Source organism: Eurosta solidaginis, chromosome 3 (genome assembly GCF_040869045.1).
Source record: "Eurosta solidaginis isolate ZX-2024a chromosome 3, ASM4086904v1, whole genome shotgun sequence".
NCBI classification, from domain to species: domain Eukaryota; kingdom Metazoa; phylum Arthropoda; class Insecta; order Diptera; family Tephritidae; genus Eurosta; species Eurosta solidaginis.
In genome coordinates, this window is record NC_090321.1 from 146,869,350 (window position 1) to 146,896,526 (window position 27,177).

Sequence of the window (27,177 nt, forward strand, 5' to 3'; positions counted from 1 at the left end):
AAAGTTTATAGTAAAATATGTAGACGACATTTTTGCTATTGTAAAACAAAGCGACGTTGAAGTTATTCTGAACACTTTCAACCAGTATCATAACAAATTACAGTTTACTATGGAAAAAGAAGAAAACCAAAAGATCCCGTTTTTGGATGTCTTTATACACAGAAACAACAATGAAATTTTTCTCAATTAGTACTCGAAACCTATAGCGTCAGGCAGAATAATCAATTTTCTCTCAGCCCAGCCGAAAAAATACAAAATCAATACAGCTAAAAATATGATAAATAAAGTTTTAACCCTTAGCCATGAACAGTTTACGGAATCGAACAAGGAAAAAATTTGCAAAGTGCTTATAAATAATAACTACCCGCGTCATTTAGTAAATACTCTCATTGAACAAAAAACCAATGAAATGAATAATAAGTCCAAAAAATAACCCTTTCACAAACAACAAATGAGACAAAACGATACCACAGCATCACATATATTCCAAAATTCTCAGAAGAGCTAAACAAAAACTTAAAAGAACACAAACAAGACATATCTCTGGCGTACAAATCAAATTGCACACTCTCAACTGTATACACCAAAACCAAAAGCAAAATAGAATCACAACATAGAAACAATGTCATATACGAAATTAAATGCAACGGAGGAGAGAACAACGACTGCAACAAAATATACATTGGAACGACAAAAAGACCACTAGGAGTGCGATTACAAGAACACGAATCGGATATAAGAAGAAACAAAAGCGGTACAGCTCTTGCGCAACATATACTGACACATGCGCATACAGCTGATATACAAAACGCCAGAATTTTAGACACAGAGAAAAGAGAGAGAACAAGATATACACTGGAGAGCCTACATATTTTGAAAAACAGAGAAAAAACAATAAACAAAAAGGAAGATAGCGACGAAATCGCGGCAGCATATTTGTTATGTTTATGATAACAAATCAGTCTGACAAATGTACCTGACATTGATGGTACAGATAAATTATGTTATGTGACTCAAGTTTAAAAATTTTTTTTGTTATTGTTTAATGTTTTTAGATTATACATTTTTTCCAACTTTTCAATGTAAGTGACACTTATATATGTTTTGATGATATTGTCTCTTATGTATTATCTTTGTTTGTGTCTTATAAAATAAAGATCCTGTCCCTGAGGATGCCAGGAGATTGGCGAAACGTAGGGAGTTAAGTGGAGAAAAAGCGTATTTTTTTTCTTGCACTAGCGCACATCAGACCGCATCAGCTTACTAAAAAACTAACATTTATAAAAAAATCCATAAAGTGGTCAGAAAATAAATATAATATATATTTTTTTTTTTAATTTATGTCTCCTATTAGTGAATATCTTTTTACGTGCTGCATATATTTTGATTTCTTCACCTCTTGACATACATGCATATAAACATACCTGTACAATAGTGTACAAAATATATTGTTTTGGATACATTTTTAGCAGAGATAAAAATCAACTTATATGTAAAAGGAAAATGCAAAGATATACGAATTCGAAAATCTTACTAATTCCTACACCCCAATAATTTAATTAAGCTGCTCTATATACATAAATACATAAATAGTAAGTTAATTTAAACAAAACTTGCCGTTAAACAAATAACAGATTTCATACGTGTAAAGCAGAATAGCATTTAAGTAAACTATTTAAAACCGAAAATACCAAAAACACGTTAATATAATAAGTTTATTATACTTATATGTGCAAACATATATACATTTCTGAATTTATATTATATTTTATGTAAGCCCAACAAAATTCAAATTCAGACTTCAACCAACTAAAATTAAATTGTATTGCCTTATGAGCTGAAAAGTTGCGAAGAGCATTCATGAATTGCTTTTGTAAGAAATATTTACAGGTGCTTGAATGTGAACAGACAAGTAATTAGCGAGAAAGTGAAAGCCTACATAAAATATCGTACAGATTCATTTACGGCATAAATTAAATTTTAAAAATACAAAGTTTTTTGATAAAGTTTAATAATGAATTGTAAATAAAATTGTTATAATAAGAATGGGAACGCTGACTCCCTTATTCATTTAGAAGGCACTTAGGGCATACAGGTAAGGGCCCACCGAAATTTAGGTGCGTCGGTGGCCATGGATTTTGAGGGTGGGCAAAGCACCGGCCATCGCAACAACACCCGTGGCGCCCCTCTGTATATTCGGCCTTTTGTGTGTTTCTTCTCAGCTTTTGTTATTTTACTTTTCAGCTTTTTTTATTTTGATTTTTGAACATTAGGGTAACCGGTCATGTCCGGTTCTGTTAAGTTTGTTCGTTAGATTGGTTTTTGCTTTTTTTAATTTTTGAATGTAGTTTTGAATTTAACGGTCTGTCCGTGGCATCTGGTTCGACCGGATGTCGTTTCTTTTGAATTGATAAGCGTTTTGAGTCGATCTCTGCGCTTCTGTCAGGGTTTTTTGATTTTGACAGTTGGTTTTGAATAGGCATGATATGACCATTTTTTTCTGTTTATGGCGCAGGAACAGTAAGGTTGGCAAGGACCCGCCCCAGCCGACAATGACTAGCCACTGTGCACCACAACATCATGCCAACCGCCTTCCTTACTGCTTCCACCGAAAATGTGAATCCATAACAATCTTCTGCATAGACGTCAAAATTCCAAAGTGATTGGATCACCTGATTTGTAATTGACTATCGCTGTCTCATTCTGTATCTCTTTCTATCACCCGCTGAAGATAGGCGCCGCCATATTGAACACCCTGTCAAAACGCTAAAAAGTAGCCATATTGAACATCCTGACAGGCAATTGACAGATAAGATATCACACTTAGGTTCATTCACAATGTTAATACGCTTGTCTTATCCACAATGCTTACAAATTGAACCAGACTTCTATCTGGATTTATCTGGCTTAAATCGTTGTTGTTGCATTTACAAGCAAAATTATTTATCTGGCCCAGGATCTTTACCACCGGATGATGGCTAAAGGGCCAATTAATGGTGACTTCCCTTCAAAAAACGAGAGTACACCATAAATAGTGTAAGGAATAATCCTTTTTCATGTGCAATTTCATGTGCATATATAATAAGGGATGTCGTGATACGATTGCTGTCGGAATTAGATTTGAAACGAATCAATACTCCTGCTAAGGGTTGCAGAATTATTGCTTGAATGATTAGTTCATATTTTACTTTACTTATTAATTTTAAATTCAATTACGACAGCAATCGGATTCCACGACACCTTTTAATATTCTTGATCTGAAAAAATGGTAAATCTAATAAAAATTTCTACTTAGCTTTAAGTTGTAGGCTTAAATTGGTTCAAATAATCAAATTTTTTATTCGAAACCATGGAAACAACTCAAATTTTACATGAATATAACACACTTCTGAATTGTCCAAATATAAAGTTAGCTGCTGCAGCAATATAGCTCAGAGCAATTAATATATTTTTATGTTATTATTAAAGTATTTACTTCTTTTTTATATTAAATGTATTAATTTAAGTTGCAATTTCATGTATATATGAGGCTCCAAGATGCAAAACCAGATGAATTCATGATATGTAAAACTTAGAAAAGCACAAAAAAATTTAAATTTGTTATGAATGAAAATTGTTATGAATTTTCAATACGGGTTTTTAGAATGTTGCTAGGCGATGCAATATTGTCGCAATTTAAATATTATTTTAAAAAATCTGGTTTTGCATCTAGGCGCCTCATATATAATATTCTTTATTTGGAAAAAAATTACTAAATCTAATGATATGTTTTAAATAAATTTGTTGGACTGGATACCTTTTTCTTAAGCTTAGTTTTACTTTCAAAAAAGTTGAATCAAATTTTTAATACTTGCGATAAACATAAACCTGTGAAGAGAAAAATAGCAGCGTCAATTTTCAACAAATTTCGTCAATTAAATACTTCTTTTTTTATTTCCGATATTTGAAGAAAAGCTTCTATGAACTTTGCAAACGTTTTCAAAAATTTGAGAAAATGTTACCTAAATTTGAACTTTTTATTTGGGGTTCTTAGAACTTTTTTGAGTATACAGTTTTGTCAATTTTAGTATAACAAAGTACACGTTTTATTTTTATTTTGCATTGATTTTTGAGTATTTTTTTTACCGAAAAGTCTTTCAGATTTTCTTTCATAAAAAAACTGTTCCACAATTTGTATAGAAGAAAATCTCAAACACCCTTCAAAAAACCTCAAAAATCAACGAGAATTTTTAGAGACCTATAGCATGCATGTGCTTTGTTATACTAAAATTGATTTTGCTACAAAATTGTATACTCAAAAAATGCACAGAACCATAAATAAGAAGTTCAAAATTTCGGCAAATTTTTGCGTTTTTCGAAAACGCTTTCGATATTGTTTTTCATAGCTTCAGTTAAAAAAATCAGAGAAGTTTTTTCGTGTCGTATCGGAAATAAAAAAAGTATTTAATTGACGAAATTTATTAAAAATTGAGACTGCTATTTTTCTGTTCGCAGGTGTAAGTTCATTATTAAAATGTTTGATGTTTATTAATTTTAATTATGAGTTCGAAGTCGCAGTCCTATAGCTTCCGTGCTGTCATATGGTGTGAGGGTCAGGAGGTGTGGTTGTTGTTGTTGTTGTAGCGATAAGGTTGCTCCCCGAAGGCTTTGGGGAGTGTTATCGATGTAATGGTCCTTTGCCGGATACAGATCCGGTACGCTCCGGTACCACAGCAACATTAAGGTGCTAGCCCGACCATCTCGGGAACGATTTATGTGGCCACATTAAACCTTCAGGCCATCCCCTCCCTTTCCACCCCCAAATTCCATGAGGAGCTTGGGGTCGCCAGAGCCTCGTCTGTTAGTGAAACAGGATTCGCCGCGGAGAGGTGAGGTTTACAATTGGGTTTGGAGAAGCTATATATTGCGCTGGCAACCTGAAGGGTTGCGCTACACATCCCCTTGAATCTGATATTTTAGTCGCCTCTTACGACAGGCATACCTACCGCGGGAATATGCTGACCCCCTAACCCGCTGGGGTTAGCGACTGGTGGTCGGGATTGCTACTGTTCGCACATCGGGAATTGGATCTCCTAAAAACAGCCGAAAAAACTGGAGGCTACCTGTGCAACTAGAGGCATGAGTATTAAAAGAACCATTATAACAACGGTAAGTCGCCTTTGTGCGTGACCGCCAAGGAGCCACAAACTGCGCCGAAATATACAGACAAAAGTGTGACCATTTTATGTATCTATTTCTTTTCAGCAGACGCTGCACTTCCAAAGACCGGGGTTATGTTCGAAGCCTCTCTGGAGTAAGTGAATGAGGGACAATCCCTCCGCAAGGAGCTACTCCGTAAACCTCTAATCCACATATACTTACGTAGTTGCTAACTAATTTTAATCTCTTATTTAAATAATTATATGGAACTGCATTTACTACAGTTTATATAATGTTATTTAGTTTTATTTTCTGCTTATAATTTTTGATTCATAACCCCTTAGTTTAACAGCAAGATAACTTTAAAATACACTTGACGAATGCGTTAAGGGCTGGTGAAAACTGGGAGGATTTTCAAAATTAATTTTATAAAATATATTGTTGCAACTCATACATAATAAATGTTGCTGTGTTTCAACCCAAGTACATGCCACAATCCCAGGTATGGCTTTGTACGTTTCTTGAACTAAACAAGTATCCATTTGGTTATCGTAGCTGAAATGCAATTGCGCCACCTGCTCTTCATCTGTAAAATACAAGCAACGCCTACAAGGTGCATATACGTAATGACTATACTGTGCTCCTGTATGGCGGTAGCCACGGTTATACCACACACCCGGACTTGGCATGGCGTAGCCCAGGGTTATTTTTTATAAGCGCGGCCGAAGGCCGCCAATGCAGAAAGGTGTTCTGCGCAAAAATACTATGGATTTCACCCCCGGTTTCGGAGGGACCCGTGTGTATTTTTTCGGTTTTTCGTTAATATCTTTTGAACGGGTAAAAAAAGTTAACTTCCGTTTTCGGATTCTTAATCTGGACGCGAATACGCGTCTTTTGATATCTCACTCGAAAATGTTGGCCCAAATTTCGGTGGGTACCGTAAACTGCACCATTACCGTGCCTTTTCACTTGCTACGTAACGTATACAGCTAAATCCTACATTGCGTGCAGGAGCCATACAACGTACGCCACCTCCAGCATCATTTAGCCAGTCAACTGCATGTATTGAATTTACCGAACTAAAATAATAAACCTGACCGCTTCGCATAAGTAACAAAGCATTCATTTCTAGTATGAATATATCGTTCGCAATTTGGTCAAATTATTTTTCTTTGTACGTCACGCTCTTTGAATACAAATTTAAGTAAATATTCATCATTCCATGTTACAAAAACCGTCTTTCCAGCATCTGTACCATGATTGGTTAAGCCAAGCGGCTGGAATAATGTATCATCGTCAATAGACCACAACAGCTTTTCGAATTCCTTGTCATCAGCATCTTCCCAAACAACCTCTACCTCATCTATGTCCATTGCCACTATGGGTGGCCCCTGTGATGTGCTTTCACATTCTGCTATTACCAAACGTTGAGAATCACTCATTATTTACTAAAATTCGTCGTCTTCGCATATAAAATCATCCTCATTATCGGACATTACAATAATATAAATAACAAAAAAATGTCAATAATAAACAACAGATGATTTTGACAGCTGAAATGTTACCAGTGTTGTTAAATACATGCAGGGAAATTTTAACCGAGTTTGGCGTTCTTTTCGCACTCGCTTAGAATAGAATGCGGCTAGTATAGGAGTGTTCCAAAACTAAACTGTATTCATACAAAAAGTGTGCTCCAATTAACATCATTGTGAATGATAACTAATTGTGATATCTTCTGCATAGACGTCAAAATTCCAAAGTGATTGGATCACCTGATTTGTATTTCACTTTCGCTGTCTCGTTCTGTATCTCTTTCTATCATCCGCTGAAGATAGGCGCCGCCATATTGAACACCCTGTTAAAACGCTAACCCTGCAAAAACGCTCCACTTCATTTGACTAGTAGTTTTACGGTCATTGTGACTTTTCCAAGCGGTTATATTCATAGTCACACTTGCTTGGGCGTGATTAGGTTTTGTGACCAAATTTTCTGTTTCGTTCCTATTAATGTAATCGTGCATTCCGCTCCCACCTATAGGATGTGAGCATAGTACTGTTCTGCACACACACGCAACAATGCTCGTCAAATGGCGGTCATATTCTCCGGCATTTCACTCTACATTTTCGAAACATTTGACAATCAATTTTACTGTGGCTTTACCATTTATATAACCGCCATATAACATGAATTTTACCTGCAGATTTACTTTACCTAGAGCAGCCATATGAATAAAATATGAACCAAAAAATTTGAATTTTCAATATTTATTATTTTCAATATTATATATGTACATGAAATTGGAACTTATATTAATACAGTTCATATAAAAAATAAGTAAGTACTTTAATAATAAATAAACTCGCTTAATTGGTTTTCGTTTTCCAATTGAAATCTTTTCCAAGCGAACAGAAAATAATGTTAAGCTTTAGAAAAAACTCCAACTATTAAATGTACAACTTAAAGCTAATTAGAAATTCAGATTAGATTTACTCTTTTTTTTTCAGATCAAGAATATTCAAAGGTGTCGTGGAATCCGATTGCTGTCGTAATTGAATTTGAAAGTAACAAAGTAAAATAAAATATGAATTTGAATATGTAGGACTAGTAATTGAGTCAGAATTATTATTGTTCTAAATCTAATCAATTCCAGCAATAATTCTGCAACCCTTAGCAGAAGTATTGATTGGTTTCAAATCTAATTCCAACAGCAATCGTACCACGACATACTTTATTATATATGTACATGAAATTGTAACTTAAATTAATACAGTTGATATAAAGAAAAGTAAGTACTTTAATTATAACAAAACTCTCTTAATTGGTTTTTGTTTTCCAATTGAAATCTTTTCCTGTGCAAGCACATCGCTAACCTGTGTTGGCAAGAGATATGATTATACTGTCTTCGATAGATAGTCGGACGAGCCGCTACTCGGCGAAGTAGAGATGACCGTTGTGTCGGTGGCAGCAGTTACAACAGCAGTTTCTAACTGTGCTCCATCCGTACAGTGTGATGAATGCTTCACTGCCTTTTCCAATTGCTTGGCGCCAGAAATTTTTGCTGTTTGTAAAGTTTTAGCTATAATGCAAATATATAGATGGGTTAAAGTGGTTTTCGTATGTTATTCAACACATTATTCATCACCCTATACCATCATCATTTTCATCGATTTTGAATTGGTGTACTGTTTCAGTATTCAGAGCCAGTTCGTTTGGTGCAGTACTTTCGATTTGATGAATATGTATACTATCCGTTAGGCAGACAATTGGGTGCGTTCGATTCATTCATATACTGTGGGTATTTGAGCCATAGACGCAATGTCAGATATTTTGATTCTTTTTGAAGTGTAACATTTGTAAACAGTTGGGTTTCTCTGTTGTCGCCATCACCACTAGAGAGCTATTGAAGAAACGCTCGACCAAGAAAATATGTTGCGATTTACGGGCATAGATGTCTTCCACCTTGTCAAAGTTATTGATGGAGAAAATGCGAAAGCAAAATCCAGGCAAGCCAGGTATATTTGCCCTATTTATAGTCATCTGATTGGGACCACCAGGTACAGCTTTCCCTGGCGGTGTCGTTGCTGGAGGTGATGGCGAATCCATGGAAGTTTGCGCATAGGCTTGAGGCGGCGGGTTAGCTGTTTCACCATATTGACCAGCTATAAAGTTATTGTTCGGTTGTTGTTGTTGCTTGTTGTTTTAATTTAATCTAAATTAATGCTCCAAAATTAGCACAGGCCTGCAGCTCAATTCGCGGAAAATGGCGGACTCGCTGAAAATTTTTTTCCACACAAAAATGACATATTTCACAATACCTATGAATAAAGTAGGTGCGAGAGAGCACGATACATTGTGTCAAAGCTAAATTTGTCAACATGCTATTTCATTTGGAGAATTTTTCATTCCAATTCGTCACCACTGTCAAAAATTCGTGTGGCTCTGTGCGTTTTTGGTCACACGATTTTTGAAGGAAAAGTAGCCATATTGAACATCCTGTCAGGCATTTGACAGATAAGATATCACACTTAGTTATCATTCACAATGATTAACATTGCGATGTCCTAGGAGAGGAGTAGGTGATCCCACTATCGCTTTGTTTGTGAGTATTTCACAGAGTACATAGATGAGAGTACTTTCCAAAGTACTTTCACTGTAGTACTCCATGGAGCACCCACAGAGGATCATATGCCAAAGTACTAAAGAATTATCGGAGTGAATTTAATTTAAAATTATAGTAAATGAAGCGGGGCAATACATGTTTTATATTTTATACTACGAATATTCTTATGTTATTTAGCATTTGCGTAAATAAAGAAAGTAATATTTCCCTATACTATAGTATGTATACATAAAACCAGTGCGCGGTTGAATTTTATCAGAGTTGCCATAGTAAAATTATATTATCAGTTATTTGTATGCAATATTGTACTTTTGGTAACTCTGTTCGATCGTCATTGCTCGGGATCACGGTCGAGCAATGATCGGCGGATGGTGGTCCGCAAACGCATTGCAAAGGAGTATTGTTAGAGTACTCCAACATGAAGAAAATGGAACACGTAATCCAACAATTTTGGAGGGTTAAGCTGGAGTCATTGGTGCCGTTTGTCGTATCGCTGTAGTCGTATCCCTAACGTAACCAGCTGTTTATCGTTACGACGGTAAACCAAAACTCAATTGGTTGGCTACGATACGGTTACGACCTTGGCGGCACCAATAATCGATTGCATTGATTCTCATAAGGTTGGTCGAATCAGCTGTTAAAAGGTTACCCATACGGTTACCGATAAAGCACCAATGTCCCAAGCTTTATCCATAACCAGATAAAACAGCTTATCGAACAAACCTTACGGAAATCATTGTAATCGATTAAAGGGCCAATTAATGGTGACTTATCCATAACCTGATAAAACAGCTGATCAAACCAACCTTATGGAAATCAATTAATCGGTTAATGGTGCCGTACCATAACGCTAACGCCATAACCATATCATAGCTAACTAATTGGTTTTTCGCCATATCCGTAACCTAAAAATATTTGAGTTGGAGAATTTACTAACTCTTTACAGATTTTATTTATTGTTTTGGATACGTTTTGACTAAGAGACTTACTTATTGTGGTATATGTTTATAATTTTTTGAGTTTTCTTCATTTTTATGAAATTTTCACGATTTTTAGGTTAAGGCACCAATAACTGATGCCAATATGATATGGATAAGTAAAAATATGGTTACGACTATGGCGTTAGGGTTAAGGAAGTTTAACTGACCCTTAATGGTGCCATACCATAACGCTAAAGCAACACCCAAGTCATTGTGAATGATGACAAAGTGTGTTATCTTATATGTCAACTGCCTAACAGGCTGTTCAATATGGCTACTTTTCAGCGTTTTGACAGGCTGTTCAATATGGCGGCGCCATATCAGCGGGTGATAGAAAGAGATACAGAATGAGACAGCGATAGTCAAATACGAATCAGGTGATCCAATCACTTTGGAATTTTGACGTTTATGCAGAAGATATCACACTTAGTCATCATTCACAATGACCCAAATCATAGCCATTAGTAATGGACGAATATCAAATGACTATCGAATGAATGAAATTCAGTGAACTATCGAGTAACTCTATAGTTTTCATTCGATTGTTCTCACCACTACTATTCACAATTCACCTACCTTCTTATGTGATTAGGGACTACTATTCACTGAAAACAGTGCTAATATTATTTAATGAAAAATGATCTCATTTGGTTGCAGATATGGCAAACCCCATTTTCACAATCAGAAATTAAATTGGCAAGTTATTTATTTAAGATAGTAAAATGTATTGTTTCATTAGTCGTGTCCCACCAAATAGTTTCGTTCGGCTGTTGTCAAATAAATCATTCAAAACCAACAAATCTGTACCAAAACGAGCTCAGTTAATGAAAAAAGATAACGTGCCACAGAACTACGAACTTGTATACCATGCCCCAATGGAATTATATATAACGGTGGCTAAAAATATATCAACTATAACAACAATATTTATCTCTTCAGTAGCATTGTATTCCGCTACGGCTAACGATTTTAATATTCCAACTACGAGTGTTGATTCCTGGGGATTGGTATCGCACCCAACGGATATCTGGTATTTTTCGTGCGGATTTATTTTTATAGCAATTGCAATAAGGGCCTTTATTGCCAGATATCCTTTACGTATTTATCGTTTCAAAGAGAGGTAATATTTGGAAAATTATATTCTAATGTCTGTTGACAATATATTTTTAGTTATATCGCTATATTTGACTCTCAACTACCTTTCCGATCGTTGCGGCATAAGTATTGTAAAAATGAAGTAAAGGTAGTTAGCAACAAATTTAACCCATGGAACGATAGCACGATTCGATTGGGCAAACGAACTTCGCTAATATTAAGCCATTATTTTAGAACACCTGCGGACTACAATCAAATGATGGGTTATTAGCTTAGGCGCTAAATGTAAGATATGCAATAACATTATGCAAGATTACCCAGTCAAAAATTGTCGATGGTTGTATGCATGGCGGAACGATACAAGGTGCCAGCATGGTGGCATACCTACAAACATAAATAAAAATTCCATGTATTTTGTTTTTGTTAATTCGATGGACAAATGTCAAGATCGTACTGCGCCGGAAGTTGATGTATCAAATCAAATAAAAAAAGTTTATAACCAGCTGTCCCATGTTGTTGTTGTTGTTGGTGTTGTTGTTGTTGTAGCAATGCTCGCCCCACCTAATAGCCGCGACCTATCACAAATTGTTATCAATATCCTCTAACGGGAGTTCAAGGAAACTTGCCGTTTCAACAGGGGTGGACCGTATGGAAAGGGGTGTTAGAGGCGTTGGTTCCACATTACAATTGAAGAGATGGTTGCAAGCGGTGCATACATTTTGTATGTTGTTGTTGTTGTTGTTATAGCAATGCTCGCCCCACCTAATAGCCGCTACCGATCACAAATTGTCATCAATATCCTCTAACGGGAGTCCAAGGAAATATGCCGTTTCAACAGGGGTGGACCATAAGGAAAGGGGTGTTAGAGGCGTTGGTTCCACATTACAATTGAAGAGATGGTTGGTATCATGTGGGGACACATTGCAAGTGAGGCATACATTTTGTATGTCAGGGTTGTTTCTGGATAGGTAAGAGTTTAACCTGTTACAGTATCCAGAACGAAGTTGAGCAAGAGTGACACGCGTTTCCCTGGGGAGTATGCGTTCCTCTTCCGCAAGTTTTGGATAATTTTCGTTAAGTACTGGATTCACCGGGCAATTCCCGGTATAAAGGTCCGACGCCTGTTTATGGAGTTCACCAAGGACCTGCTTGTGTTTTTTCACTTCATACGGCTGGGTTCTCAGGTGCCGTATTTCCTCAAAATGCTTACGGAGATGACTCCTTAAGCCCCTAGGCGGTGCTGGTTCATCAATCAGATGTCTGTTGGGATGCCCAGGTTTCTGGGTATTCAACAGGAACTGTTTGGTCAGCATCTCATCTCTCTCCCTGATGGGGAGTATTCTCGCCTCATTATGCAGATGGTGTTCTGGGGACATAAGAAGACAGCCCGTGGCGATTCTGAGAGCAGTATTTTGGCAGGCCTGTAGTTTCTTCCAGTGGGTGATTTTTAGGCTTGGCGACCATATGGGTGACGCGTAGCACGTAATCGGCTGGCTAATTGCTTTGTATGTAGTCATGAGCGTTTCTTTATCTTTTCCCCAAGTACTGCCAGCGAGGGATTTGAGGATTTTGTTACGGCTCTGAATTCTCGGAACAATTGCGGCTGCGTGCTCACCAAAATGTAGATCCTGATCAAACGTCACACCCAAGATTTTGGGGTGTCGGAAAGTCGGTAGCGTAGTGCCATCGACGTGGATGTTCAAAATGGTCGACATTTGGGGCGTCCATGTTGTAAATAAGGTCGCGGAAGATTTAGTCGGTGGTAATGCCAGGTTTCGCGAGGCGAAAAAACTGGAGAGATCAGGGAGGTAGCCGTTTATTTTATTGCATAGCGCATCGATCTTTGGGCCTGGGCCTGTGGCCATTATTGTGCAGTCATCGGCGTAGGAAACGATTGTGACTCCTTCCGGTGGTGAACGTAGCTTAGATATGTAGAAATTAAACAAAAGTGGGGATAGGACACCACCCTGTGGCCCCCCTGTTTAATTCTCCTTGGTTTTGATGTTTCGTTTCTAAATTGCACCGATGCCTGCCGACCACCCAGATAATTTGCGATCCACCTTTTAAGACATGGGGGAAGGGTAGACCCTTCCAGGTCTTGCAGTAACGAGCCATGGTTGACCGTATCAAAAGCTTTTGATAGGTCTAGCGCTACGAGTACTGTTCTATGGTGGGGATATTGATTCAAACCGCAATTTATCTGGGTGCTAATGACATTTAGCGCGGAGGTAGTGCTATGGAGTTTTCTGAAGCCATGCTGATGAGGGGCTAGCTGCAAATGTGCTTGGAAATAAGGGAGCAAAATGGCTTCAAGCGTCTTTGCCACTGGCGATAGGAGAGATATCGGACGATATGACTCACCTACGTTAGCTGGTTTCCCAGGCTTTAGTAGCGGGACCACATTGGCCATTTTCCATTTCTCGGGTATGACAAAGGTGGAAAGAGACAGGTTGAAGACATGCGCTAAATATTTGAAACCCTCTTTCCTTAGGTTTTTAAGCATCGGCATGGCTATGCCGTCTGGGCCCACTGCTTTGGATGGTTTAGCGCGACCAATGGCGTCCTCAACCTCTCTAGCGGTGATGGTAATTGGTGACGCGCTGAGTTTGTGTTTATGAGCGTGTCTATTGGCTCTCCGTCTATCTTTGTCGACCGTAGGATGCATTATATATTGTCGGCAGAAAGCGCTCGCGCATTTTTTCGCATCCGACAGCACCTTATCGCCAAAGGCGATAGAAACTTTGTCTTTGTGCTTAGTCGGATTCGATAGGGACTTTACGGTGGACCAAAGTTTACCTACACCGGTAGAGAGGTTACAACCTCTTAGGTGCTCTTCCCATTTCGCCCGCTTGTGTTCGTCCACAAGCAATCTGATGCGTTGGTTTATATCCCTTATTTGGGGGTCGCCTGGATCAAGCTGTCTTATAAGGTCGCGTTCCCTCGCTAAGCTCGCGGCCTCCGCCGGGAAGTGGGGCCGGATTTCGGGAATTCTCCCGGCGGGAATGAAATGTGCCGAGGCGGATTCAATGACCTTACGGAAGGCACGCTCCCCTTGGCGGGCATCAGTTGGGATAGGGAGGGCAGCAAAGCTGCTGTCTGTTGCAGATTTATATTCTTCCCACTTTCCTTTTTTGAAGTTTATGAAAGTGCGTTTTTCGGAGACGATGAAGTCGGCGGTACGCTCGAACGAAATAAGTATGAGCAGGTGGTCGGATGCCAATGTTACCATCGGCTGCCAGTTGACGCAGTTTACGAGTTCTGCGCTCACGATTGAGATATCTGGCGAGCTATGACAGCTTCCTACCATACGTGTGGGGGCGTCTCCGTTTATTGTGCAGAACGTCGTTTCGTCTATTTGATCCGCCAACATCTCACCCCTACTGTCCGCCCGCAAGTTTGAATGCCATAGGTCGTGATGGGCATTGAAATCGCCTAAGATAATGCGATTGTTGCCAGTGAGTAAGGCCTCGATATTAGGGCGGTATCCACTGGGGCAACAGGTGACAGGAGGGATGTAGATGTTGATGATTTCTAGATTTGCATCGCCTGACCGGACAGATAGGCCTTGACGTTCTAAGACATTGTCCCTGCGGTCGATGCCAGGATCAAATATACAATATTGCACAGAGTGGTGTATGATAAACGCGAGACCGCCTCCATTTCCGCTTTCGCGGTCTTTCCTGTGGACGTTATACCCAGAGCAGGTCTGCAACGCAGATCTTGCTGTGAGTTTAGTCTCTTGAATCGCAGCAATGCGGATGTTGTGCCGCTTCATGAAATCGACTATCTCCGTAATCTTCCCAGTTAGTCCATTACAGTTTAACTGCAGAATTCTGAAGTGCATAAGGGGAGACGTCGCCACTCTGGGGGTAAGTGACGGGTGACTACGCCTGGGTTGGGGAAGACCAGGACGCAATTGCTGTTGTGGCCCTAGGACTGGGCGTCCTTGGGCAAGCATTGGGGTACCCGGATGATTTGGGTTTGCGGCTTGGCAACATGGCGCGATGAAACCCGTCGGGGGGTTGCCGTCGCGGAGACCAGAACATCTAGGGAAGTGGCACCACCCAAGGCAGGAGCTGCATTGGGCGGATGTCGCAAACATATATATTCTGTGCTGGCAAACGGTGCAAACGGAGGTAGGGACTAAGAGTCTGTTTCCCTGACCTACACGATTGCTGCCGGAAAAGAGGTGGGGAGAAGACGGGGGCAGGGGCTGATGCTCAGCATTGCTTCCGACTCTACAACGAAAATTGTAGTTATGAGTGGTAGCAGCTGTTTGAGTTGTTGGCGCCGTGGGGCGCGAGCAGCAGCGGGTACTTGTTGTGGCTTGCTGAGCAGCGAGGCTGCTGGAAGGTAGTGGGGGGGCGCTTAGACGTAGACTACGGGACGCCCTTGGGCGTGAACAGCAAGGAGCCACAAAAGATTTATAAAAGTTACGTGGACGTCGGGTTTTGGGATCAAGCCCAGAACAACCTGTCCGATGCAACCATCCCTTGCACGAGACACACTGAACAGAGTATGACTGTCCTAAAAAGATTCTTTTCCGGCAGATGCAGCAAAACCATTTCTCAGGACCGGGGTCAGGAGACGGACCCGGATTGGATTCGATGCCTTCCCGGAGTAAGAGAATATGGAGCAGTCCTGCTGCAAGGAGCTGCTGGGAGGATGACAATTTGTGGGAGGGACGAAACAAATTAGATGGGGTCACACTGAAATGACAGTCCTTGGTCGGGAAAAATCCCGAGTCGCTCCGGTACATAGAACCGACTGCCTTGGGAAGCGACATTTTGTATGTCGGGGTTGATTCTGGATAGGTACGAGTTTAACCTGTTACAGTATCTAGAACGAAATTGAGCAAGAGTGACACGCGTTTCCCTGGGGAGTATGCGCGAGTATTCCGCGAGTTTTGGATAATTTTCGTTAAGTACTGGATTCACCGGGCAATTCCCGGCATAAAGGTCCGACGCCTGTTTATGGAGTTCACCAGGGACCTGCTTGTGTTTTTTCACTTCATACGGCTGGGTCCTCAGGTGCCGTACTTCCTCAAAATGGCCTAGAAGGTCGCATGTGATCATACCAAATCGTTCCCGAGATAAAATTTTTTTAAATTTTTTAATTTTATTTCAGTACAAATTAAACAATCATACAGACCAAATATACAGACCCTTAATTAAAAGATATAATGTCCGATATAAATAACATATGCAGTCATCAATTTCAAAATAATATTAAACAGTATTTAATTAAACCCTTGACAATTTCAAATTCAAAACTTAAAAGTAAGCAGAAGTTAAAATGTATGAATTCTTGGAAGTATCTCAAAAAGGCCTCACACAAAGTACTCATGAGGGAGCTGTTTGCCCAGTAGGGGGCACGTGTGAATTTATGAAATTGACAACAATAGTGCAAATTAATAGTAGACACAATTTATACAGAATAAATTTGAGTACATATGTACATATGTACATATCAAAATAATGATCAAAACACAATTTTGCAAACAAGCTTCCAATAACTGGTACTTCATATTTAAAACAGAGGGTTGAACAGTATTATCACGGTTTAGCGTTCTTTGCTTCACTTCAAATTACAAATTTAATGTAGTTAAAAGATATTTTTTAATACTAAGAAATGAGTCACAGGCGTCAAAATTTTTAGAGTTTTTCTTGAAATCATGACACAAACAGCGAAGTGGTTCGTGCATTTCATAATTCGAATTCAAAAATTGAAAGAAAGTGTCTAGATGGCCTAATTGGAACATTCAACTTGATTTCACCAAGCAAAAATGAACTATTTATCGATCCACTTATAAGTTTTACAATAAATAAGACGCCAAGCATCTCCCTGCGGCTCTGTAACGTGGGTAACTGTAGTAGTTTTAACCGGTTGCAGTAGGGGGGAAGGTCCCACGGTAAGTGTTTTAAAGCAAAAAGCAAAAATTGTTTCTGGGCCGATTCCAGCTTGTCAGAATGAACCTAATAATGGGGATTCCAAATTATTGAAGCGTATTCCAAAATAGGCCTGACCAATGATATAAAAAGAGTTATTGTTGTTTATTTAATAATTTGGGAAAAATTTAAACAACGTGACATCAGGACGGACAAGGCGACAGGTGTTTCGATTATACCTTGTAAATCTCTTCAAAGCCTTTTCTCCCGGGAATGGGAGTCGAACCCGCACTCCTACTCCCGGAAGAAAAGGCTTTGAAGAGATTTACAAGGTATAATCGAAACAGCTGTCGCCTTGTCCGCCCTGATGCCACGTTGTTAAAATTTTTCCCAAATTATTAAATAAATTATAAAATTAAAAATTGCTTGCAATAAATGTTTTCATACATTTAAAGCGATACGGGCAATCCCCGGTTAACTCATATAAGTTTTTGTTGTTGTTGTTGTTGTTGTTGTAGCAGTGCTTGTACCCATCCAATAGGTGTGACCGATCACAAATTGTCATCAAAAAGAGTTTTTGTAACGTATGGGTCATTGAATTCTTTAGACCAACGTTTAACGAAAGCCAAAGTACTTTTAGTCCAATTCACGCAAGAGTCAATATGAAATTTAAAATCGAGTTTTAGGTCCATTGTAACGCCTAACTCTATAAAGTGACTTGCTTGAATATATAATCGCCAATAGCATAATGATGGGATTGGAAGGACTTCCTTGTAAAACACATGAACTTGCACTTGGGTAGGTTTAGTGACAAGGCGTTTACATTACACCAACCAACTAGACATTCAGATACGCCTGAAGAAATGCCCGATCCACGGGTAAGCGGATAGGCATTAAAAGTTTGACATCATCAGCGTACATCAACGGCTTGCAGCGCTTCAGAACAACAGGAGCAAAACTGGACCAAGGTGGCTGCCTTGGGGAACACCAGAAGATGCGTTTATTAACCGAGACCAGCAGTTATTAAATACAACTGTTTCTTTTCTTTCCTTCAAGTAAGAAGAAACCCGAGAGGAACAATGGGGGAAATCCTAACCGATCAAATTTGAATAAAAGTATGGAATGAGAAACTTTATCAAATGCCTACTAAAATCTGTATAAATAACGTCAATCAACTTCGCAATTAGTCTTAAAACTGTTGGATATAAAGGTTGTAAGCTCAAGCAAGTTGAACACCGTAGACTTGCCCTTGCAAAAGCCATGTTGTGAAAAGTCAACTAATGAAGATACTCTAAAAGCAAGTTGTTTTGTGATAATCGATTCAAGTAGCTTAGGAATAGTGTTGAGTTTAGCTATGGAGATGGTCGGGCTTGGTACCGGAACGTACCGGATCTGCATACGGCAAAAGACCATCAACATCGATAACACTCACCAAGGCTTTCGGGGAGTGTCCTTATCGCTACAGCAACAACGCCCCCATACGTATGTTAGGAAGCTGTCACAAGTACCTAGACATTTCAATCGTGAGCGAAGGACTCGTTAACTGCGTCAACTGGCAGTAGATGGTAACATTGGCATCCCACCACCTATCCATACTCCTTTCGCTCGAGCGATCTGCCGACTTCTTTACTACTGAAAAACGGACTTTCATCAATTTCAAAAAAGGAAAGTGGAAAGATTACAAAACTTATACAGATAATCGTTTTGCTGCTCTCCCTATCCCGACTGTTGCCCGTAAAGGGAGCGTGCTTTCCGCAAGGTTATTGAATCCGCTTCGGCTCGTTTCATTCCCGCCGGAAGAATCCGGAAATCCGAACACATTTTCCAGCGGAGGCCGCAACTCTAGCGACAGAAGGTGACCTTATAAAGCACCACATCCCGGCGACCCCCAAATAAGGGATATAAACCAACGCATTACATTGCTTGTGGATGAACACAAGCGGGTGAAATGGGAGGAGCACTCAAAGAATTGTAACCTTTATGCCGGTGTGGGTAAGCTATGGTCTACCGTAAAGTCCCTATCGGACCTGACTAAGCACAATGACAAAATATACATCGCCTTCGGCGATAAAGTGCTGTCGGTTGCGAAAAAATGCGCGCCCGCTTTCTGCCGACAATATTTAATGGATTCTACGGTTGACAAAGCTCGTCGGCTGTCTAACAGACGAGCACACAAGCATTAAGGCAGCGCGCCCCATATTACCGTCACCGCCAAAGAGGATGAAGATGCCATCGTTCATGCTATACCATCTAAAGCAGTAGGCCCAGACAAGCCGATTCTCAAAAGACTTAGCAAAGAGGGATTTAAATAATAGGTCAAGTCTTCAACCTGCCCTTGTCCATCTTCGTCATCCCCGAAAAGTGGAAAATAGCCGGAGTGGTTCCGCTATTAAAGCCTGTGAAACCAGCTAACATAGGAGATTCTTATCGTCCAATACCTCTCTTGTCGCCAGTAGCCAAAACACTTGAAGCCATTCTGCTTCCCTATTTCGCTGCAAACTTGCGCCTTGCCTATCATCAGCATGGTTTTCGAAAACTAAATAGCACTACCACCGCGCTATACGTCATCAACGGATAACGCTTCCCACGGCAGCCGGTTAATTGCACCGGACCGACTTGGCATTTTTTTTCCAGACCAAGGGCTGCCATTTCAGTGTAGCTCCATGTAATTTGTTGCGTCCCTCCAACAAATTGTTATTCTCGGAGCAGCTCCTCGCAGCTGGACTGCTCCATACCCTCCTGTTCCGGGAAGGAATTGAACATAACCCTGGTCCCAGGCTGTGGTTCTGCTGCATATGTCGGAAAAGGATTTATCCCAGACGGTCATACTCTTGCCAGTGTGTCACGTGTAAAACATGGTTGCATAGTTCGTGATGTTCTTGGTTAGAACCCAACGTTCGTCGCCCCGAACCCAACGCCCAACGGGCACATAAACACAAACACGACGTACCATTACTCCCACAGAGGTTGAAGAAGCCATACACAAGGCCAAGCCCTCCAAATCAATAAGCCCAGACAGAATAGACACGCCAGTGCTAAAACACTATGGCGCTGAGGGAATAAACTACCTAACGCACGTTTTCAACCTGTCGCTGAAGCCCTTTGTCATTCCCGAACAATTTAAAATGGCAAGGATAATTCCACTACTAAAGCCTGGTAAAACAGCTAACGAAGACGAGTTATATCGATCGATATCACTCCTTTCGGCAGTAGCGAAGACATAAGAAACCGTCTTCCTCCTCATTTCACGGAAAATTATCATATGTGAACAATCAGGGTTTAGAACCAAACACTTGTGAAACCGCGCTAAACCTGGCTATAGCAGAATGGAAAGAAAGCCTGTCAAACAAGTTAGTAACAGTGTCGGTCTTCCTGGACCTAAAAAGGGCATTTGAAACCATCGATAGATTCATCCTACTGAGGAAACTGCATAACATTGGGGTACTTAATACAGCACTGCAGTGGTTTAAAAGCTACCTTACTGGCAGAAAACAGAAAACCATAATTAGAAGCGCATCACCGCCGGAAGGTGATGTTGACATAGGTCTTCCATAAGGATCTGTTCTTGTTGTAATATTATTCATTGTATATATAAACGAACTGTCTTAGCCACTGCAAGATACGACTCTTCGTGGATGATGCATTATTGACAATGAGTTCTTTGTCGGAGATAGAAGCTATGTCTAAAATGCAAGCGAACTTGGATGCTGTATATAACTGGTTGGGTCAAAATAAGCTTAAAATAAATATTGAAAAAACGAAACGGATGACCATGAGAAGAAAGAATGCAGAAGAAATACCAATACCTAGGAATCATAATTGTTGAGAAACTTAAGTTCGATTAGCATCTTAAATATACAGAGGCAAAAATATCAAAAAAAAAAACTGGATTTATGTTCCAGACATGCAAGCACGTCAGCAAATATTATAAAATTATGGTTTATAGGTCCATTACAGAACCTCATTTCATATACTGCCCTACGATATTATTCATGTTAGCCGACTCGAACATTGCAGAGCTACAGGTGAAGCAAAATGAAGCAATGCGGTTTATTCTTAGAAAACGATATGATAACCCAATACATGAAATGCTAGAAAGTTTAAAGTGGCTGAGTGTAAAGGCTTGGTTTCCTCCAAAAGCGGTACCGCTATGTTACGACCGCTAAAGAGCGGCCGGTATACTCACCGTTTCTAGCGGCAACGCTTTGTTGGAAACTACGAACTGTTACGGCAGACGAGTTGCAAAAGTTAATTTTGTTTTTGCATGTTTTTTTTTTTTATTTTTTTTATAATTTTTCTTTTAATAAACTCAGAAGAAAAAAATGTCAATTCAAAAATGTTGTTTATTTTCATGATTCAATTACCAGAGGTTTGTTCTCCAATGATGACAGAGCTTTGACACTCCCAAGTTTAAAAATCTGTACGGGTTACTTTTACGATGTAAGGAAAACGGGGAATAATTCAATTCCCTTCAGCGAAAATTGTAGTAGAAAATTACTTTTAGTAGTATATTAGTAGTGATAATATATTTGTAAATGCCATCTGGTTTTGGGGGAAATCATTTATTTTCTACTATATGTTTCATTGTTGTTGTTGTTGTAGCAATGCTCGCCCCACCTAATAGCCGCGACCGATCACAAATTGTCATCAATATCCTCTAACGGGAGTCAAAGGAAACTTGCCGTTTCAACAGGGGTGGACCATAAGGAAAGGTGTGTTAGAGGCGTTGGTTCCACATTACAATTAAAGAGATGGTTGGTGTCATGTGGGGACACATTGCAAGCAGGGCATACATTTTGTATGTCGGGGTTGTTTCTGGATAGGTAAGAGTTTAACCTGTTACAGTATCCAGAACGAAGTTGAGCAAGAGTGACACGCGTTTCCCTGGGGAGTATGCGTTCCTCTTCCGCAAGTTTTGGATAATTTTCGTTAAGTACTGGATTCACCGGGCAATTCCCGGTATAAAGGTCCGACGCCTGTTTATGGAGTTCACCAAGGACCTGCTTGTGTTTTTTCACTTCATACGGCTGGGTTCTCAGGTGCCGTATTTCCTCAAAATGCTTACGGAGATGACTCCTTAAGCCCCTAGGCGGTGCTGGTTCATCAATCAGATGTCTGTTGGGATGCCCAGGTTTCTGGGTATTCAACAGGAACTGTTTGGTCAGCATCTCATTTCTCTCCCTGATGGGGAGTATTCTCGCCTCATTATGCAGATGGTGTTCTAGGGCCATAAGAAGACAGCCCGTGGCGATTCTGAGAGCAGTATTTTGGCAGGCCTGTAGTTTCTTCCAGTGGGTGATTTGGCTTGGCGACCATATGGGTGACGCGTAGCACGTAATCGGCTGGCTAATTGCTTTGTATGTAGTCATGATCGTTTCTTTATCTTTTCCCGAAATACTGCCAGCGCGGGATTTCAGGATTTTGTTACGGCTCTGAATTCTCGGAACAATTGCGGCTGCGTGCTCACCAAGATGTAGATCCTGATCAAACGTCACACCCAAGATTTTGGGGTGTAGGACAGTCGGTAGCGTAGTGCCATCGACGTGGATGTTAAAAATGGTCGACATTTGGGACGTCCGTGTTGTAAATAAGGTCGCGGAAGATTTAGTCTGTGATAATGCCAGGTTTCGCGAGGCGAAAAAACTGGGGGAGATCAGGGAGGTAGCCGTTTATTTTATTGCATAGCGCATCGATCTTTGGGCCTGGGCCTGTGGCCATTATTGTGCAGTCATCGGCGTAGGAAACGATTGTAACTCCTTCCGGTGGTGAAGGTAGCTTAGATATGTAGAAATTAAACAAAAGTGGGGATAGGACACAACCCTGTGGCACCCCTTGTTTAATTCTCCTTGGTTTTGATGTTTCGTTTCTAAATCGCACCGATGCCTGCCGACCACTTAGATAATTTGCGGTCCACCTTTTAAGACATGGGGCAAGGGTAGACCCTTCCAGGTCTTGCAGTAACGTGCCATGGTTGACCGTATCAAAAGCTTTTGATAGGTCTAGCGCTACGAGTACTGTTCTATGGTGGGGATATTGATTTAAACCGCAATTTATCTGGGTGCTAATGGCATTTAGCGCGGTGGTAGTGCTATGGAGTTTTCTGAAACCATGCTGATGAGAGGCTAGCTGCAAATTTGCTTGGAAATAAGGGAGCAAAATGGCTTCAAGCGTCTTTGCCACTTGCGATAGGAGAGATATCGGACGATATGACTCACCTACGTTGGCTGGTTTCCCAGGCTACTACTACGAAGGTAGTAGTTATGAGTGGTATCAGCTGTTTGAGTTGTTGGCGCCGTGGGGCGGGAGCAGCAGCGGGTACTTGTTGTGGCTTGATGAGCAGCGGGGCTGCTGGAAGGTAGTGGGGGGGGGGGGGGGCGCTTAGGCGTAGACTACGGGACGCCCTTGGGCGTGAACAGCAAGGAGCCACAAACGATTTATAAAAGTTACGTGGACGTCGGGTTTTGGGATCAAGCCCAGAACAACCTGTCCGATGCAACCATCCCTTGCACGAGACACAGATGCAGCAAAACCATTTCTCAGGACCGGGGTCAGGAGACGGACCCGGATTGGATTCGATGCCTTTCCGGAGTAAGAGAATATGGAGCAGTCCTGCTGCAAGGAGCTGCTGGGAGGATAACAATTTGTGGGAGGGACGAAACAAATTAGATGGGGTCACACTGAAATGACAGTCCTTGATCGGGAAAATTCCCGAGTCGCTTCGGTACATAGAACCGACTGCCTTGGGAAGCGGCGACTGCCAGCTGTCCCATGCTACCACCTTGTATCATTCCGCCATGTTTGTATGAATAATTTGTGTGAAAATTAAAAAAGTTGCTTCTATCAACAGATATTTTGAAACTTGAATTTGAATAAACAAATTTGAGTCCATTGTGAATGATAACTAAGTGTGATATCTTATCTGTCAAATGCCTGACAGGATGTTCAATATGGCTACTTTTTAGCGTTTTGACAGGGTTTCAATATGGCGGCGCCTATCTTCAGCAGGTGATAGAAAGGGATATAGAATGAGACAGCGATAGTCAAATACATTCACATCCAATCACTTTGGAATTTTGACGCCTATGCAGAAGATATAACACTTAGTCATCGATCGTTCACAATGTTTGAGTCGGTTTAAAACACTTTATTAGGTAACGGCAGACTTCCAAAGAGAAACACGTTATACGCTGACTTAATTTCACCCTGGTTAAACTCTTGGTTATACAGAATACACCCGACATACGTAATGCATTTCTTGCGGTCGAAGTGTCGCCACATCTTTTTTGTGTTATGTGGGGACACATTGCAAGCAGAACATACATTTTGTATGTTGGGGTTGATTCGGGATAGGTAAGAGTTTAACCTGTTCAGTACTCAAATCGAAGTTGAGCTAGAGTGACACGCGTTTCCCTAGAGAGAGAGTAGGCTCCTCTTCTGTGAGTTCTGGGTATTTTTCATACAGCCGTGTTCTCAGGTGCCGTATTTCCTCATAATGCTTACGGATATTCCCCCCATCCACCTTCCCCTCCCCCTTCCCCAGCGGGTTAAGGGGTTAGAATATAGCCGGGTTAGTTATGCCTGTCGTAAGAGGCGACTACCAGATTCAAGGAGTTGTGTAGCGTAACCCTTTCAGGTTGCCATCGCAATATAAAAATAAATAAATATCTTCCGTGGCGAATCCTGTTCAGGCACTGGCGACCCCGAGCTAGGGGGTGGGAGAGTGGCATGGCCTAGAAAGTTGCATGTGTTCATAACAAATCGTTCCCGAGATGGTCGGGTTTGGTACCGGAACGTACCGGATCTGCTTCCGGCAAAGGACCATCATCATCGATAACACTCCCCAAGGCCTTCGGGGAGTCTCCTTATCGCTACATCAACAATCCCTTAAGCCCCTGGGAGGTGCGGCTTCAGCAATCAGATGTCTGTTGGGATGCCCAGGTTTCTGGGTATTCAACAGAAACTGTTTATTCAGCATTTCATTTCTCTCCCTAATGGGAAGTACTCTCACCTCATTGTGTAGGTGGCGTTCTGGGGATATAAGAAGATAGCCCCTAGCGGTTCTAAAGGCAGTGTTTTGGCAGGCCTGTATTTTCTTCCAGTGAGTAACTATATTTGCTTGGCGACCATATCAGGGACGCGTAGCATGCAATCGATCGGCCAATTGCTTTGTAAGTGGTAATGAGCGTTTCTTTGTCTTTACCCCAAGTGCTGCCGGAAAGAGATTTGAGGATTTTACAACGTCTCTGGATTTTATACAATCGTGGTTGCATGCTCTCCAAAATTTAGATCCTGATCGAACGTCACACCTAAGACTTTTTGATGTAAGACAGTCGGTAGCGTAATGCCATCGACGTGGATGTTCAATATGGGCCACATTTGGCGCGTCCACGTTGTAAATAGGTCGCCGATGATTTGGTCTGTGACAATTCCAGCTTTCGCTGGCGAAAAAACTGAAGAGATCTGGGAGATTGCTGTTTATTTTATTACAACGGTCATCGATGTGTGGGCCTACCCCAGCGGGTTAGGGGATCAGAATATACCCGCGGTAGGTATGCCTGTCGTAAGAGGCGACTAAAATACCAGATTCAAGGGGATGTGTAGCGCAACCTTTCAGGTTGCCAGCGCAATATAAAGCTTCTCCAAACCCAAATGTCGACCTCACCTATCCGCGGCGAATCCTGTTTCACTAACAGACGAGGCTCTGGCGACCCCAAGGTCCTCATGGAACTTGGGGGTAGGGAGGGAGGGAATGGCATGAAGGTTTAATGTGGCCACATAAATCGTTCCCGAGATGGTCGGGCCAGCACCTTAATGGTGCTATGGTACCGGAGCGTACCGGATTTGTATCCGGCAAAGGACCATCACATCGATAACACTCCCCAAAGTCTTCGGGGAGCAACCTTATCGCTACAACAACAACAACAACATGTGTGGGCCTGGGCCTGTGGCTATTATTGTGCAGTCATCGGCGTAGGAAAAGATAGTGACGCCTCGTGGCGTCGAAGGTAGCTGCGATATGTAGAAGTTAAGCAGAAATGGGGATAGGATACCACATTGTGGTACTCCTTGTTTAATACTTTTAGGTTTAGGGAGTAGCCTTCCAAGTCTTGCTGTAACGTGCCGTGGTTGACCGTATCAAAAGCTTTTGACAGGTCTAGCGCAACGAGTACTGTCCTATGGTGGGGTTTTTGATTTTATCCGCAATTTATTTGCATGTTAATGGCGTTTAGCGCGGTGGAAGTGATATGTAGTTTTCGAAAGCCATGCTGACGATTGGCAAGGCGCAGTGAAATAGGAAAGCAGAATGGCTTCAAGTGTATGTGCTACTGGCGGTAGGAGAAATATCAGACGACAAGAATCGTTTATGCTAGCTGGTTTCCCAGGCTTTAAAGAAGAACCACCATGTCCATTTTCCATTTTTCGGGGATGACGAAGGTGGCCAGGGACAGGTTGAAGACATGCGCTAGATAATTAAATCCCTCTTTGCCTAGTTTTTTAAGCATCGGCATGGCTATGCCGTCTGGGCCTACTGCTTTAGATGGTTTAGAATGAACAATGGCATCTTCAAACTCGTTGGCGGTGATCGTAATTGGGGACGCGCTGTATTTATTCTTGTGTGCGCATCTATTGGCCCGCCGTCTGACTTTGTCAACCGTAGAATAGTAGAATACGTAACATATTGTCGGCAAAAAGCGCTCGCGCATTTTTTCACATCCGACAGCACTCTATCGCCAAAGGCGATGGAGATTTTGTTGTTGTTGTTGTAGCGATAAGGTTGCTCTCCGAAGGCTTTGGGGAGTGTTATCGATGTAATGGTCCTTTGTTGGATACAGATGTGGTACGCTCCTGTACCACAGACCAATAAAGTTGCTAGCCCGACCATTTCGGGAACGATTTATGTGGCCACATTAAACCTTCAGGCCATTCCCTCCCTCCCCACCCCCAAGTTCCATGA

General features: G+C 41.0%; 2 protein-coding genes across 2 annotated transcripts in view; both read left to right on the forward strand.

Moving 5' to 3' along the window:
- The window catches only part of LOC137244337 (succinate--CoA ligase [ADP/GDP-forming] subunit alpha, mitochondrial-like), a 288,970-nt gene that overhangs the window by 150,722 nt on the left and 111,071 nt on the right, over positions 1-27,177 (forward strand). The window lies entirely within an intron of this gene.
- On the forward strand, positions 10,795-11,836 carry LOC137244333 (uncharacterized). The gene is made up of 3 exons (XM_067773216.1): positions 10,795-10,935; positions 10,997-11,359; positions 11,410-11,836. The coding sequence occupies exons 1-3, from the start codon at positions 10,877-10,879 to the stop codon at positions 11,603-11,605; spliced, it is 618 nt and encodes a 205-aa protein (XP_067629317.1). The 5' UTR covers positions 10,795-10,876; the 3' UTR covers positions 11,606-11,836.